The sequence below is a fragment of the Scyliorhinus torazame genome, chromosome 1, assembly GCF_047496885.1.
Source record: "Scyliorhinus torazame isolate Kashiwa2021f chromosome 1, sScyTor2.1, whole genome shotgun sequence".
NCBI lineage: Eukaryota > Metazoa > Chordata > Chondrichthyes > Carcharhiniformes > Scyliorhinidae > Scyliorhinus > Scyliorhinus torazame.
Window position 1 is genome coordinate 349155944 of NC_092707.1, and position 14171 is coordinate 349170114.

General features: G+C 39.6%; 1 protein-coding gene across 6 annotated transcripts in view; it reads left to right on the forward strand.

Moving 5' to 3' along the window:
- The window catches only part of LOC140425871 (echinoderm microtubule-associated protein-like 4), a 371640-nt gene that overhangs the window by 263024 nt on the left and 94445 nt on the right, over positions 1-14171 (forward strand). For all 6 annotated transcript variants that reach the window (XM_072510261.1, XM_072510260.1, XM_072510258.1 and 3 more), the window contains one exon: positions 9820-9943. In XM_072510261.1, the coding sequence (XP_072366362.1) occupies positions 9820-9943 (124 nt within the window). The remainder of the gene's footprint in view (positions 1-9819; positions 9944-14171) is intronic.

Consider the following 14171-nt stretch of genomic DNA (forward strand, 5'->3'; position numbering starts at 1 on the left):
CACGTAGTTAATTCCTGCTCAGTTCAAATTGACCCTATTGATTCAAGCGGATAGGTTCCAAGAAGTTGAGACATAAAACAGAGAAATACTGCAGCTATGTTACACAGTCCGACACTCTGTGATTGATAGAGATTATGGGGGAAACAAGACATCACACATGTGTCTATTGATGCACAAATGAAAAAGAGTGGAACTAATAAAAGACCACATGCACAGATATGAGATAGGGTGACAAATTGCACTGAGATCAGCAAGCAATCCAATACAATGTTTACAAAGAAACCACAAAAGAGCTTTGTATCAAACTGATAGAGACAGATATGTCAAAGCAAAAGAATGGCAGTCCCACCAAAGATCAAAAACGTAAATGTTGTGAACAATACTATAGAAGAGTTAAATAATTTGTTGGTTAATTTTAACTAGTGGAACACCCATTCATCATAATACTAGGCATCATAATACCATTCCTCTTTCATAATGCTAAATTTGCATTTAATTTTAAAATATGTTTTGTGAAGATTGCAACTTTCAGACAATATGTTTAGCTTTAGGAATCTTTAGTCAAACAATAAGTAGACATTTGCCCTTCATCCTGGTGCATATTTTGCTGCTTCCTTATCACAGCAGATCCGAAACATAAACATACTTCATTGTTCTGAATCTGCCTTGTTTATACTGCAGGATCAATTTGGTAACCATGAATCATTGCTTATACATGATTTTAGAGTGACTGCCAGGCCCAAATCTCATTGATATTTAGTTACCGGAAGCTTGCATTTTGACCTTGCCAGTTTAACTGACTCTCTCCTCAATGTTGTGGATGGCACATTGTCACGAAATGCACTGATGTTATCTGCGAGGGTATCCAAACTTGGAACACCGGTTCATGAGGCTGTACAGTTTTGTTTTGTTTTGGTGTGAGGAAAAGAGTTAAACCCCAGTGAGAGTAAGCAGCCCACTCGTCGTGTAACAAATATCAAAGAGTCCCTACAGTGCAGAAGGAGGTCGTTCGACCCATTGAGTCTGCACCGACCCTCTGAAAGAGTACCCTACCTACGCCCACTTCCTCACCCTACCCCTGTAATCTAATAACCCCACCTAACCTTTTGGACAGCACGGGGAAATTTTACCATGGTCAATCCATCTAACCTGCACATCTTTGGACTATAGGAGGAAATCAGAGCACCCGGAAGAAGCTCAACCAGTCACAGGGAGAACGTACAAACGCCACACAGACAGTTGCTGAAGGCTGGAATTGACCAGGCCCCTGGCGCTGTGAGACAGCAGTGCTAAACCACTGTGCTACTGCACTGCCCTATTATTATTGAAGACCATTTGTTAAAGTGAAGAAAAGGCAAATACACATGAACAGGACTACTCTACTCTCATGCAATTAAAATGTATGAATTACTAAACGCACATACTGTTAAAATGGAACATAGCCCTTATTCCAAAATATATCTGAACGCAGTAAGGCTTTCTCGTTTCCACAATCAACATCCAAATTAAATTACCAGATTATAGTTGTCGCACAATACAAGAATGATTTGGCGGTACAGCAGGATTCGGGTTTGATCCTGGCCTTGGGTGACTGTCTAAGTGGAGTTTGCACATTCCGTGTCTGCGTGGTTTTTCTCCGGGTGCTCCAGTTTGGGTTTGTGGAACCCACCTCTTCACTCACCTGAGGAAGAAGCTGTTCTCCGAAAGCTAGTGATTCGAAACAAACTTGTTGGACTTTAGCCTGGTGTTGTAAGGCTTCTTACTGTGCCCACCCCAATCCAATGTCAGCATCTTCACATCATATAATCTTGACCTCTAGGCTGCTAGCTGAAAAACTTTGGCCTTCAGGTTGGGTGCCTGGAACAGGCTTGTCTGCATTCTGAGACTGGTGGGTCTGGTCAATTATACCTTTGTTGCTCTTTGAATATGCCTTCTGTGTACTCAGCTGTGTGACCAGACTCAATGGCAGACCAAACTCTGGTGGTAATAGCTTTTTATATTTACTGGTGCTTCCAAAAAGCAAAGTTGTAAAAAGTATTTTTATGCTCCTGTCATCTGAAAGCAAGAATTCTATTTAAAGAGTCAAAAGTGGCTCCAATAAATGAAGTACCAAAATATTTCATTATATAAATGGAGTCTAATATGCATAGGGTAACTATTTTCATTTCAACCCATAGGATGACTCATATTAGAAACATTCCTCTTGCTACTTGGGCCTAGAAATTTGATTGTGTCCAAAATCTGGCACAGTGGGAGCTGGCACATGGGCAAAGGGTACCCACACACAATTACCACCAATCAGGCAATCAACCAGCACTGTGCGCACTATTTGTTGGCTGAGAGATTGGGGAGGTGAGAAATGAAGGAAGTACCATCTCAAAAACTAGCACTCTGTAGAAACAACTGAGAAGCATCATGGAAAAAATCTATTTACAGCTGGGGCCGTACTGAGGTCTAAGTTGGGCAGAGGGCAAGGAGAAATTAGGTGGATCAAACAGATGGCATTAATTTTGTAAGCAAAGTGTGCCATTTTGCAAGGTCTATGATAGTGGCAAAGAGGATTGATTGAATGTGTAGATTGTATATTTGAAGTTAAACTTGTAAAGTTAATTTAAAGTGTTGTTTCACCATTTGTTTTAAACCTGATTAAAACTACTTTCAATTATTCTTGGTGGGAATTTTGAAGATGAAAAACAGGTGTGAAGCATTTGATTGCATAAGATGCAGGCATTACCAACACTATCAACTATCGAGGAAACTGAATCTTCTTTGTTTTGGATTGTCAGAACGCTTAGCACAAATTTGAAGTATTTAGGAAGCAAACATTTTTAAACACTATGTTCACTGCTTCAAACAAAAAAGACAAATTCTGCAGAGCAGGGCGTTGCTGGAGCTGTCCAGCAGGATATTATTTTTCAGCTAAAGTTTCTCCGTTTCCTCTTGTGCCAAGTCCGTTTTTGTTTAGTTGATTTCAATGAGGGTACTCGTGCTTTGAACCATATTGTTGTACTGGTGGACCATCATGTTTTTCAAGGATTATACTTCCGAGAGCTGAATTTCCTCAGGAAGCAAACACGCACACACAAACGGACAGGCTCATGCACACTTAATAAAACAGATAATAAAGGATATTAATGGTTGGTCTGTACGATTTTATATCTTTTTTTAATAAAGTTAGAGTATCCAGTTATTTTTTTTTCCAATTAAGGGGGCAATTTAGCATGGCCAATGCACCTACCCTGCACTGCACATCTTTGGGTTGTGGGGATGAGACCCATGCAGACACGGGGAGAATGTGCAAACTCCATGCGGACAGTGACCCGGGGCCGGCATGGAACCCGGGTCCTTGGCGCTGTGGGGCAGCAGTGCTAACCACTGCATCACCGTGCTGCCCACACCATATTATATCTGTGTCTCCAACGGGTTAAGCAGCTTCATGATTGCAATAGAAAGTCTAGATCCCCGTCAACCACTCATTTAATTTTTCTGTAAGAAGTTTTACAATGCCAGGTTAAAGTCCAACAGGTTTGTTTCGATGGCTTGATTAATTTTTCTGGCTTGACTTATAATGTTGGAACTGTACATTGGCATAAATTGAATCAAGAAAATTGCCATGGTGCCATTGCTTATTCTTTGGTTATGGATCAGTCTTTTTAGAGTGGAACTGCTTTCTGTTCATGAGGTGAAAGCATTGCTGGTCGAGTTCTGTATAACCTTTAAAGCAGCTAATACTCTGACAGCTACTGATGAGCCATCTTGTTTACTAGGCATAGGCACAAGAGTGTGTACTGTTTTGTGATAGTCTCCTTTGGAAATAATACACCTTCATTTTAACCTCTCTCCCCACAAGGAAACCTTCCCTCTCCTACTGCAATAGTCTGTCCTTGCCTCTCCCTCACACTTAATTGACTGCTGCGGGCCTTTCCTATAGGTCTCCATTTGTGGCCTTTTTCTTTTTTTTCTTTTGTCAGTTTAATGATGGGACATTGTAGTATAAATTTTAGATTCTTGGAGACCTGAAGGCCATTCGTACCAAAGTCTGTGCGGCCTGCAGATTGGACAAGCTGCCAAAGTCCAGCAGCTTCAGCATCTCCTTGGTATCTGGGTCAACCTCAATCATATCCTGATCCAGAGCAGGAATCTCTGGAACATAGTTATCTCTTCTCTCCCCCTCTTCTTCCTGCAGTTTGATGGAGGTGCCTCTTGGCCCATACATTCAACCTCCAGATAATGACTTGATGTCATTGATACTAGGTGCAGGCAAGAATGATTGGTCTATTTGGGGATCAGTAACATGTTAGCCTTACCTGTGAATGCTTTTTAAAAATTCAATGAGGCCCAGAAGTTAGCCTTAGCTTGACGTTGACAAGCCAGGGCAAGCTTGACTCTCATAATTATAGCCTCACATTAAAATCAAGCTGTATTGTTTGCATAAAGGTATCTGGGCATGTATAACGATGACTCAGCACAATAACCAAAGGTGGAACAAGGATGAGCCCTAATTATGCATCTGAATGCAAACTTGTATGCCGCCCCCTCCTCCAAAACCTGCAAATTCATAGGGGTGCCAAGCGACAGGTGTCTGGAGGCAACTCTGTATGAAATATCCCTGAGGAAATCATCTGACCTAACAGAGGGAACACAAACTTAAAATGTTGACTGTAGTTTTCTTTCTGACAAAGTAGCTACACAATTTAATAGGAACACGTATGGATGGAAAAATAAGCAACAAATAGTCACCATAACTGCTAATGGATGAACCCCTTTAAGAACAAAAAGCATTTGTATTGCCAGTTTATGTAGGCACTGAATAGTGTGCGGTTCTCAGCTTGACACTTACTTAAAATATTTTGGGTGCCTAAGCTTGTGTACCGGCTCTGAATGCTTTGAGAGCTTCAAGTATAGTGTGCATTCAGTACTTGTTAGACCTTGGTTCTCCTTATTGTAGGCTGATGATGCCCAAGTACAGCCAACCAGTACAGCAGCAAGTAAATCTACATTGCCATCTCCATTGATTATATTGTGCGTTGTTGTCATTTGGAGATGAGAATGAAGGGAATCGTATTGCAATTATTAATACAATGTTATTGTCTAAATAAAACAGAAACTTATAATTAACCACAGTGCTGAAGTAACTGCCAAATTATATCACAATTTCCTCTTAAATCTTTGAGTGGGGTTTTTACTTGTTGAGTTAATAGAAGTCCTTTATCGTGCCCAGTATTATTCAGAACGCCTATGTGATATGTAGGCAAAAAGAAAATACGGATGCTGGGAATCTGAAATTAAACCAGAAAATGCTAAAAATAGTCGCTTGGAAGTGCAGAACCTGTATCTCTTTTCGGCAATATTTTTGATTTGCACTCATCAGGACAAAATGGGGAAGCAGAGATTATGGAATGAAAATGTTGAACTCATTGTTGAGCAGAGAAGACAGTAAAGTGCTGAATTGAATGAGGACAGAGATGCCATCTTGAGAGCAAATTGGAGAATTAAAATGGCAGGCAACCAAAATTGGGGTCCATCTTGCAGACTGAGCAAAGTCTGCAAAACCGTCACCCAGTTTGTGTTTGATCTCTCCGTCCTTAGTGTGAAGATTAGACTTTATCTCGGCAAGGACTTGTGGTGGTTACTACTAAATGGACAAATGTATCTGCAACAGGTGTATTAGTGTGGGAGGGGTTATTTCATTTTTTTCTCCTCTTGTTGGTTTTCTCACAACCTGCTGCAGGCCCAGTCAGGCATGTAAGACTGTCAGGAATTTTTTTTTAAAAATAAATAATTCACAGGATGCGGGCAACACTGGTTAAGCATTGTTGCCCATCGCTAATTCTCTTTGAGAAGGTGGTAGTGATGATAGCAGTTGTAGGTTCGGAGGATGCTGTCCAAGGAGACTTTTGAGTTCCTACAGCGCATCTTGTAGATGGTACACACTGAAATCGACCAGCTTGGTTAGTGCTTCAATATGGCAGAGTGCTGATTCATCAGTTGAGGGAAGGCGATTGGTCATAATCAACAGGATGTTTCTTTCCTCATGGTGTCCAGAATAAATATTGAGGACTCCCAGGTTCACTTCCTCCTGACTCTGTACTACTGTGGCGCCACTTCTAGTGGGTTAAGCCTGTTGATAGGAAGGGCCAAACCCAGGGATATTAATGGAGAAGTCTGGGATGTTGGCTGTACGTTTGGTGATTATGATTGTCAAGCTATGGGACAACTCTCCCAGTTTTGCACAAGTCCCCAGATATTAGTGAAGAGGACTTTACAGAGTCACCTGGGCAGGTTGTGCCTTTGGCGTTTTATTGTATGGTTGGATGCTGGGTGGTCCAGCTTGTTTTGTGATCATTTTCTTTCTGTAGCAGTTTCATGCAAATCTGTGTTGAGTCCTCGCTTGAAATCAGGAGAAGCTGCTTGCATATGTAAATAGGAATCCTATTGCCAATTGTTGGATCTCTTTTGCAATTTTCAAGTACAAATAACAGTACATGTTGAATCTTTATACTGGGTCATGAACAGCTAAATAATGGACCTGAAAAGAACCTGCTTGAAAAACAGCTGGAACATTTATTGTGGGAATTTTTGTTGAACGGACAATAATACTGCAGCCTGTTGCTGACTTCAGGTAGAACCCCAGTGATTGACTTCTAATCTTGATTGCTCGTAGTCATTGAATATTCAGCCTGGTGAAGTTTGTTTTGTAAAATAACCTGTATTTTTATTTTCTAATGCCATGTCTGTAGAATTTTAAATTTAAAGTGCATAGTTGGCCTGAATATCACCAGCATTTAAAGGTTGATTTTGACACATTGTAAAAAGGCATACAATAACAAATCATGATATTTAAAATTATTCTAGATGCTACTTATTTCTTATATCCTAAAATTCCAAAATTTACCTGTAATAAAATTAGGTTGAGATCTCCACGTTTCATACAAGTTAACTAGCACAATTATAAATGGCAGTGTTTGAAGTCAGTGAAACTAGGTTTGTTGCCCTGTTTCTTTACATAATCTGTAAGTCAGTCTAAATTGTGATTTGATGAGCTCCAAAGGACTCCTCTTAAAGTAATAATCAAATTAGTTTTAACAATATCCTATTTAAATAATATAATGAAATGCTGTAGAGTGACTTGTGGAGTCACATGAACACCCTTTGAATACTCAGGACTTCTGAACTATTAAGAAATTACCTTTCTTACAATATTGAAATTACACTTGTGTATAAATATATTTTATATAATATATATATTAGAATTTCCAAACCAGTTAATCATCCAGAACACATTAAAAGGTGAACTGTTTTTTAAATTAATTTTTTTTGATCGTTCTGAATTTTAAGCATTTTTTTGTTCAGTTAAATAACAGGATTTTTTAAAAAATCAACACACAAATTTAATTACTGTTCAAATTCAACAGTTTGCAACTCAGTCTCTGCTTGGTGTTTATAAATTAAATTAATATTGACATTTAAAACAATGTTCCTATGCAATTTGATATGATATACCAACTTTTTATTTTCTATAAATGGTATTCTCTTTCCCCTCTAATTCTGTCTCTGTAGCCTATCAGCATAGGTTAACAAGTGTACAAGTGTGCTAAATCTATTAAATGAGCAGTATTTGAATTGGAAGAAAAAGATGGGTTTTGTATTTCTGATTGTGATACCCTCACTTTACTTTCTACTTGCATGGTGCTTGCTTAATTTAATGTTGGCATTAATATCCAAATGGCTTGGCTGATTACATGCATATTACGTGTGAAATCGAGATCTCCTTGGGTCATGACAGGATAAAGGGTAGGTTTATATAATCCAAATTAAATTAATAAATGTACAGTAAAGCTTGAAAGCTCATTCTTAGCTCAAACCCCCAAGTATGCCCTGCTTTTCGCATTCTTGGAGATTTATTTTTTATTCATATATTCTGGAGCTAGATTTCTGTGATTTCAGTAAGGACGATTACTCTTGATTTGGTGCCAGTGCAGGGGGTAGATGACATAGTCAGAACAGGGTCAGTACATAGATTTAAAGAGCAAATAAAATATGCTTAATAGTTCATTTCTGTTTTTTTATTAAATCCTTGTTCCATTCTTGCATCTCCAATCAAAGCAGATAAATCTCTTGTAATGGTTTCCTCCCTACGCCATTACCTTTAGAGTGCCAGAAAGCAGAAGAATGTAGTCTAGCTGCTGCCACCCAGCCACCAAACCCCACCCCCCTCCAGCCTCAGCTCAATTTCCTAACTACTAGGGGAGATGTTTCGTAATCCAGAGGCCCAGGGACATGAGTTCAAATCCCAGCACTGTGGAATTTAAATTCAGTTAATAAATCTGGAATATAAAGCTAGTCGCAGTGATGATGATCATTTCAACTATTATTCATTGTTGCCCTTTAGGAAAGGAAATCTGTCACTCTTTGCCAATCTGGCCTACGTGTGACTCCAAACCCATAGATATGTATTTGACTTTTAACTGCCCTCTGAAATGGCCTAGTAAACCACTGATTCCAAGGGCAATTAAGGATTGGTAACAAATGCTGGCCTTGCCAGTGACACTATGAAGTAATTTGTTAGAACTACATGCTGTCCCTCACAACGCACAATATCAGGTTTCACATAATGACATGTCACACTACTTCACCGCTGCCTTTCTCAGATGTTTTGCTGCTCCCATTTTCTCAGACAGCTTGTGTGGCATTCAGTTCTGGTTGAGCTGAAATTTTGTCCATTTATTCAATATTTAGAAGATGGAAGATCAAAGTCATTGTCTTTGAGCCCCATCTCAAACTCTATTCCCTGGCTCAGGCTGAACAATAATGTTTGCAACCTTGGTGTCCTATTTACCAATGTGATAAACTTTCACTTCATCGTAAAGACTTCCCACTTCACCCTCAGCAGCATCGCTCATCTCTGTATCCAAATTTGCACCAAGTCTTGTTCATCCCTTTCACCACTGTTCTCATTGACATACATTGGCTCATCCTGCACCAGCACATCGGTTTACTTTTATTGATAAATTCTCATCCTCATGTTTAGACCCCACCATAACTTCACCCCTCCCTAATTCTGTAATATACTCCCAACATGACAATCCTTTGAGAGCTCTGCATTCCCCTAACTGAATGGTTACTTGTACATCACTCACTTCCTTCGCACCACCATTGGCAGGCGTGCCTTCAACCAACAACACCCTCGCTCTGGACTTCTCTTATTGACTTATGCCTGCCTTTAACTAGTCTATCCGCAAACCTGATATTTTGGTTCAACTTGCGCATTTTAAATCAATAACTCAGAAATTTCTGTGTTTAACCCTAGCACATAATTGCTTAGTCTCTCCATATGACATTATGCCCACAAATTCAATGACATTGTTATCCATTTTTTATGCCTAGTTTTGCAACTTAATAAATAATGATAGAACTCCTGAAATAACCTTGGGGATTGCAACTTTAATTTTCAAAAGAAGAAATTAGGAAAGCAGAAAAACATCGGTTGTGTTGTCAGAAATCATTAGAAGATCATTCATTGATATAAACTGATATTTCTTATTTATATATTAACATAATGCAAAAGCATTTTGCAATGGGGAAAATACTTCTCAAGATTTGATCTTGACAAAATGGTCTATGGTGTAACAGATAAAAAGTTTCAAATGTCATGACCCAAGATTTAACAATTTTATTGCACAACTTCAAACGCCTAACTGCTTTTTACTGTAAAAGGGCATACTTTGCAATGCTTGTGGCACGAAAAACTACCTTGTCCAATTGCAAAATAATCGAATAGTTTTAAAGCTAACAGAAGTTTGTTTTTCTTTTGAACAGAGGGAGATATGATCAAGATGTTCATGCGTGGACGTCCGATCACAATGTACATTCCTTCTGATGTAACAAATTATGATGAAATGAAGTCAGAACTGTCTTCTGAGAAGCTGAAGCTGGAGTGGGTGTATCCTTGTCGGAAATCATTTTAAAATGGCATGAATACATTGTGTATACTTGTATGCCAGACTAGAAATTTTGATACCTAATTGAGGTGAAAGTTGGACTCTCATAGTCATAAGTCGGTTTCTTAGCTGATTGAAGGAAATAAATTCACCTGCTCAGAACCCTCTCCTTTTCTTCTGTTTACTGTGGACTCAACTGACTGCCTTTCTCCCATTTTCAAGCATTTACTCTCTATAAAGCTCCCATACTCCACTTGCTCAGTTTTGTATAGCCTTTGCAGCACATGGTTCAGTTGTGTATAGCCATTGCAGCTCATGGAACAGTCAGAATATATTAAAAATCAAATTCTGCACTCAGGGCAACTGTAATAGCTGATGAGACATCTTTGTCCATGGATTTATATTCCAGGTTTTCAGCTGAAAGATTGAAGTGTATCTGGATCAACTTGTACACCTATTGAGGATCACAGCATAATGCAGCTCAGATGGGGGTAATTTGGTCCATTGTACTGATAAAAGCATACTCCACTGTATAACATGAACTAATAGAAAAGTAAAATGCTGTAGATGCTGGATATCACAAAATGCTGAAAGTACTCGGGTCTGAAGGCATCTGTGGAGAGCAATCCATTAAGTTTGGGTGAGTAATCCAAACTTAAACATTTCAGGTCATTCATTTTTCAATAGAACTGAAAAGCTAAAAAATTAACAGGTTTGAAACCAGGAAAGGGGTGGATAGAACAAAACAAACCGAGAGGGTGGAAGACACAGACTATATGCCAAAGCAATGATGGTGAGGCAAGAGGAGTGATAATTGGACAAGAAAAAAAACAAAAGAGTGTGTGGAGGAAGTGTAAATGGGAAAGCAGAATCACTCTCAGCACCTGCCATCCAAAAACAAAAGCAAAAAGGACAAAACAAAATGGGAACAGAAGTAATGATCTAAAATTGTTGAACTCAATGCTGAGTCCAGAACAATGTTGAAAGACATAGTGCTGTTCCTCGAGGTTGTGGGAGCTTCAGTGAAACAGTGCAGGAGGCAGAGAAAAAGTCGTCAAAGTGGGAATGGAATGGAGAATTAAAATGAATGGGGACTGGAAGCTCCAATTCATGTATGAATGGAGATGTTCTGCAAAGCAGTCACTGTGTAGTTTCTCCTTTGGAGAGGCGACACATTGTGAGCAGCGAATCGAGTATGTTAAATTGAAGGAAGTGCGATTCTGTTTCACCTCAAAAGGAGCGTTTGAAACTTTAGGGGATGAGAAGGGAGACAGTAAAAGGGCAGGTATTGTATCTCCCTCATGTGCATGGAAAGATGCTGAGGGATGAGAAGACGTGGTGGTCTGACTGTCTGAGATGTGGGCAGGATGTCAGGTTGTTGTGAAGGGAGCAGTCTCTTTGGAATGGTGAAGGGGAGAGAAAGGGAAGATGTATTTGGCAGTGGCATTCTGGTGGAGATGGGAAGGATGATACGTGGAGTGTGCAGACTGGAGAGTGGGGCAAAAGCTGAGCACAAAGAGTATCTCTATTGTGGTTTGGCAGAGGGAAGGACTAAGCAAAAGTGTGAGAAATAAAATTACCATGGTTGAGTGTCCTGTCAAACAAGAAGTGGGGAGTTCTCAGTTGAGAAAAAAGAAACACATATTGGGAGCTGGTCTGCAACTTTGCACTGTCAGAATGATGCATAGGAGAAATTGGAAGAATTGTACATTGCCCCTATCGGAAATGTCAAGTGATGAAGCGTAGTCAAGGCAGCTTTGAATGTTCATGCCTTATAATGGATATTGGCCAAAGACCTGACCCCGGAAATGGGGACAGAGGAGGCGGGGAAGAGTCAGGTGCACCGTGTGAAGGTGAGGGAAGGATGGAGAGTGGAGGCATTTTTTGTTAAACTTTCCAGTTCAGGGCAAGAGTAGTAAAGCGCACCGATACAGTAATTAATGGACCATAAAAAGTGAGGGGCCCTGAATAGTATTGAAATGAAGAATCTTCCACATATCCCACCTACAGACAAGCATAAGGGTTCCTGTTGTAACATCATTCTGAGTAAGTGAGTGGAGCCAAAGGAGTTTTTCAATGTGAGAACCAATTCAGCCAGACAAAGACAGGTGGTGGTGGACAGGACTGTTGGCTTGCTGTTCAAGGAGGAAATGGAGAACCCTCATCCATCATAGTGTGGGAAGGATTGTAGAGATTGTATGTCCATAATGAAATGGTGACGGTTAAGGTCTGGTAACCGGCAGCTGTTAAGTGGTGGAGGACATTGAAAGAGTTGTGGATGCAGATGGGAAGAGACTGGACAAAAATTGAGATGGGAAAAATAAGTCTGTGAATAAGAATAGGCTGAAATGGTGGCTGTATCAGGTCATTCTTGTTTGTGGAACTTTGGAATGAGATAGAAGTGGGGTTAGGGGAGTTATGTGGTTAGAGGCCAGAGGCGATGAGTTGGTGACAGTCTTAGAAACGGTGGATTGAGTGGTGGAGTCATATGATATAATGTGGGATCTGCCTATTTGATAAATTTTCCATCCAACAGACACTGCAGCATTTGGGTAACCAAATGCTGTGTCAAAAAGATAGAGTTTGAAAAGGTTTATAAAAGTGAGAGGCAAATGGAACAGGTGAAGAGGCGTAGTGTCAGGGTTCTCAGGAGAAGTGCAGAAGCAGCTGAAGACTATTATCAATGCTTGGGAAAAGATGGATAAAAGCCACAGAGCTACTGTTAGCAGAACAGAGAGTGGAGGAAGGGATATTAAGGTAGAGTTGATGAGGGAAGACAACGAAGGGATTTGGTAAGTCTAAATAGCCATAAGGGTATTTAATAATTATTCAGGAAATATCTTCCTTTATTCAGAAAATGACTGCAACTAGTATACAAGTACCCTTCATATAAAATTACAATGCTACATGCCTTAACAAATATTTTTGAGGAAATATGATGTTTTAAAAACTGCATTTTAGTAATTATTAAATTCCCGTGGAGAATGATAACTTTTGAAAGGATACTTCAATTTCCATTGACTGACTGGAAGGATCACACAAGATTTTGAGTTCTAAGACTTCTGTCATAAACAAACTAAAAGCACCATTGTCTAAGCACTATTCAGTAGGCAACATATATTCTTAACTATAGTTAAAATGCGCCTTTTAAATGATTGAAAATCTCTCTCCGTGGTTACTCTATCTCCTAAATGAACACTTCATTCTCAAGGAACCAGTCCAAAGCTATTCTCAACTCTATTGGCTTGCTTCCTTTTTTCTTTTCCAGCCAAATAACTTTTAATCCTCAAACTGATTTTCACAGTGCGAGTTACCTTGCAGATTCTTTCCTCTAACTAAAGCTAGGTGAATGTTCCAGCCTTAGTTAAATTCTCAAGCACTTGGCCTTTTCAATATGAGTGCAAGCTCTCACTCACATTCTGCATGGTGAACAATAGAAGCTGGCTGGCTCCATCTCTTTGTTCACTCTCTCACAGATTCTTGTAGTTTGACCTGTCTGTGAGATTAAAGGAAATCTTAAGAAAAGCCCTGTAGCCCGATACTACTACAAAGGCTTGCCCTGGGCACGTCTCGTCTCAAAACCCATCTCCATGGCAATGTGAATCACATGTGCCTTGTATTCAGGCAGAAATATTGATTAGCTGTTGTTTAGACGCCCAACTCCAATATATCTTGAAATTAAATAGACTTTGAAGTATGACCATTTACAAACCCTGAGATTCCTAACACCTCCTGAGGAGACTTGGGGACTAATAATCTACCCAGTGTCATCACATATGTCGTTGCCATTATCTACAGCTGTGAACATCTTGCACTTTCTTCCCAGTAAGTCAACCTGGGCCTCACCGTCCCCATAGCAATCAAGTTGTCGAACAGGATCCAGAAAAGGTTACATGACATCCTTCGCTGTTACATTTTACCCTAAATTAACAAGGTAAAAACATAATCTTATAAACTTTGTATATGTAAAACAGTTGCTGTGCTTTATAATAACCTTTTTTTGGGGCAGACACTGAATATATGCACCTGCAATTGCCTTGCAGAAACTGTCAGTCAAACGTAATTTCCTGGCAAAGGTTTACGCGCAGCAAAGAGTGGGAGAAATAACAACTCATTGGTTCTAACAGGCACCAGTTTTGCCCTCTAATTAGTTTAATTGATTCTGAGAGCCACTAGTTCCAACATCCAACTGATTTTATGGTTGAAAGCAAATTATTGCGGATGCTGGAA